Source organism: Plasmodium cynomolgi (genome assembly GCF_000321355.1).
Source record: "Plasmodium cynomolgi strain B DNA, scaffold: 0110, whole genome shotgun sequence".
Lineage (NCBI taxonomy): Eukaryota > Apicomplexa > Aconoidasida > Haemosporida > Plasmodiidae > Plasmodium > Plasmodium cynomolgi.
Window position 1 is genome coordinate 609 of NW_004192725.1, and position 3,522 is coordinate 4,130.

The 3,522-nt window shown below is 22.0% G+C and overlaps 1 protein-coding gene across 1 annotated transcript; it reads left to right on the forward strand.

Moving 5' to 3' along the window:
- Positions 1-478: 478 nt before the first annotated feature.
- PCYB_002360 (hypothetical protein) lies at positions 479-901 on the forward strand (the record flags this gene model as incomplete). Its single annotated transcript, XM_004227657.1, has 1 exon — positions 479-901. A coding segment is annotated over one exon (423 nt), but the record flags the coding sequence as incomplete, so codon positions are not given.
- Positions 902-3,522: the final 2,621 nt, after the last annotated feature.

Here is a 3,522-nt window from a genome sequence, read left to right on the forward strand (position 1 = left end):
TTATATATGATTTATATAGTTACAAATATTTGTTAAATAATAACTTATCGTAAAATATTATAATTTATACCTAATAAGACTTTTTTTCGATTTTATTTGTCTTAAAATCTTAATTTATATATATATGAACTACACGAAATTAATTTAATAATATAGTTAATTTCATTTCCTAAGAACGATTTATTTGTTAATGATCACTATAAATATAAATTTTAAGACATATATATATGTTTATATGCTTTAATTATAATACCTCATATTATATATCTAAAATTATAATAAACCGTTTCCTAAACATGCCTTCACAACACGGAGATGAATTTTTGTCTAGTTTGGAAGAAAAAGTATATTTGATTATATTATTAACATACTTATATATTTATTGAATATTCCATAAAAACATAAAAGGAATATTAAGACGTTTTTCTAATGTTTCACAAAACTGTTATACAAATATTAATTAATTGTTCATTTTTAGTACAATTTTTTGTATTATCTAAGCTTAAGTGATCATTATTCATACTTTTCCTTATCTGATGTGGAACATATTTTCACAAATCAAATATGCTCACATTTAAAACAAGAAAACGATCTTAATATTTGTAATAATCATTCTCTTTGCATAAGTACTGACATTGCACTTAAGGAATTAGACAAAAGGATGTTAAGAGATAATACAGTAAATGCTACTAAGTGGTGCCAATATTTAAGCTATTGGATATATGATAATATAGTAAAAAGCAATAATTGTGATAAAAATGAATTATATATAATCATAGAAGTATTAAGAAGTTATTATCTTACTATTAGTAATAACTGTTATATAACTAATTTTAAATTGATCAGGAAAAATTTATTAACAAGAAAAAACTATATTAACTTGGTGAAATATTGCATTTAATTGAAGAAGAATATGATATTATCATTGATGTAAAAAAAAGCTTATTATATTAATGAATTTTTTGGAGAATGTGTTGATATATATAATGAAATTGTATCTCCTGATAATTGCTAGATAAATAATGAATATGAAACCGAATTAAATAATTTTATTAATAATTTTGAGAAGACTAAAAATTTTTAAGTAAAAAAGGTGTGATTATAACACATGCTGATTTACAATCTCCTGATGCATCAATGTGTAAACAGGAAATGATTAGAAATCAATCAGAAACTGTACCCGATCGATGGGATGCACAAAAAGGTAATGAGGAAGCAAGCTATGTAGTTCATATGAGTGATAGTGGTTTAGATGTTCCTAAACAACATACTGATGATAATATTTCCAACCCTGCAGGAACAATTATAGGTACTTCTTTAGGATTTATTGTACTTCTAATAACGATATATAAGGTAAGGAAAATATACTTAATAAATATAATAGGCTTTTGTTAAAATTTACTATTTATTATATTAACAGTTAATCAAAATAAAACCATTATATCTTTAAATATGAATATACAATCCATTAATAGTTTACTCCTTTCGGTACCTGGATAGATACAAAAATATTAGGGAGAAATAAAATAATGAAAAATATAAAAAATAATAATCATGATTTTTTATTAAATAGTTCAGGAAAACGAGAGATGAAATTAGGCGACACGATGTATCGTGTAACATATAATTCTGTAACAAATTAATAGTTTATAGCTAACACAAATATTATATTCAATAAAAAAGAAGATTGCATTTGTAGCATGTTATTTAAAATAAAAAAAATAACTGAATAAAAATAAATATAAACTATATTACTACATATGTTATATATAATATGAAACATAGACGAAAGAATAGTACAATGAACATTATAATATAATAGAAAATTTTGAAAGCGCTTATATTATTATAACATGAAATAAATACATTACTATTGGAGAAGCTGATAAAAACATATCACATAAGAAATATGATCTTAAGTAATAAATTATACATTATTAATAAGAAATATATACTGAGAATATTAAATAAGAGACATTTATGTTATCTAAGTAACAAAATTCCCAAAAAATTTTTGTTGTGCCGCCTTAATGTTCTAACATGCCTAAAATTGTTAAATAAAATTTATGCATAAAGTATAATATAAAATATAATTTTACTCTTATGTAATAGTAATGTACATCTTATAATATATATTTACATTATTCCTTAATTTACCATAAAATTAAGAGTAATATTTATGAGATAATTGGTTTTTTCCTATAAACAGAAACATTTTAATAGAAAGAATATATATTTTGATCCCTATATAAAATATTACATTCAAAAAATACATCTATTCAAATATTATATTATAATGACAGTTAAATAAATATTTACAGAACAAATATTTATGTTTGAGGAATTCTGCTAAGAAAAATATTCTCAATTATATATTATTATGTAGTAATTATATACAAGGTTTATGGATCAGGTTCAGGGGGGTGGTATAGGGTAATTATTTAAATATGCTAAATGATAGTATTATTTAAATATTAATAAAATTTTCATCATGAAGTAAACCTATGAAACAATTCAAACTGCAGAGAATATTAAATTTAATTGTTAAATGAATGTTTCTTTAGAATATTTCCATGAGGTTGCAAAAATAGCAAACATAAGTAATTTTAGAATGTAGATGCCTTTGTTATTTCCTTTCATTTTGTATTTCCTTAGGATTTCAAAAATGTGTGAGAAGCAGTAAAAATTTTAGTTATATGACCATTTTCTTTTGATAATATTCAAGACATTTATTGTTTCATTTTACTTCAAAGTTTTCTGTATTTTAGATAATTAGTATGTTCTATTTTATCTAAAACATTTATTATTTTTTTAAAATGATATTTAATTTACGAAAAACAAATAAATAAATTGAATAAATAAAGTAATTTTTCAATATTCTGTATTAGATACTGAAATAATATAAAATTAATTAAAATAACTTATAGATACTGAGATTTTAAAAAAAATTATTAATATATTATATTATAATAAAAATAATAACAAAACAACGTTGTAAATTTATTTGCACAGAAGGAAAAAATATATAATAATGCATTTATCTCTAATATGAAAATATTAAGCCATGGTATAGAGTTTAATGTTCAGGGTTTAGGTGTTACCGTTCAGGGTTTAGGGTTTACGGTTCAGGGTTTACATTTTAGTGTTGAGGGTTTAGGATTCAGAGTTAATTATAATATAAGTGTTGCTTTTTGATATTATCTTATTTAATTATAAATTAACACTTCAGTCATTAATTTAAATTTAAAAAATATCATGGTGCTGTTGCACATATTTTATATACTCATTATTTCGCATGGATGTATATACACTATTTTTGTGTAATCCCCTATTAGGATTATTCTGACAAACTATAGGCGATGTTGTATGGTCTCCTATTCGAATTATTTTCTCTATTTTCGGATTCCTGTAATAATTCATTAATGGATCTGTTCTTCTTCAATTTTTTAGGGTTCATGCATGATGCAAAGGGAGTAAACTAATATTAAACATATTATATGTATTTTTTTTTAATACATAAAA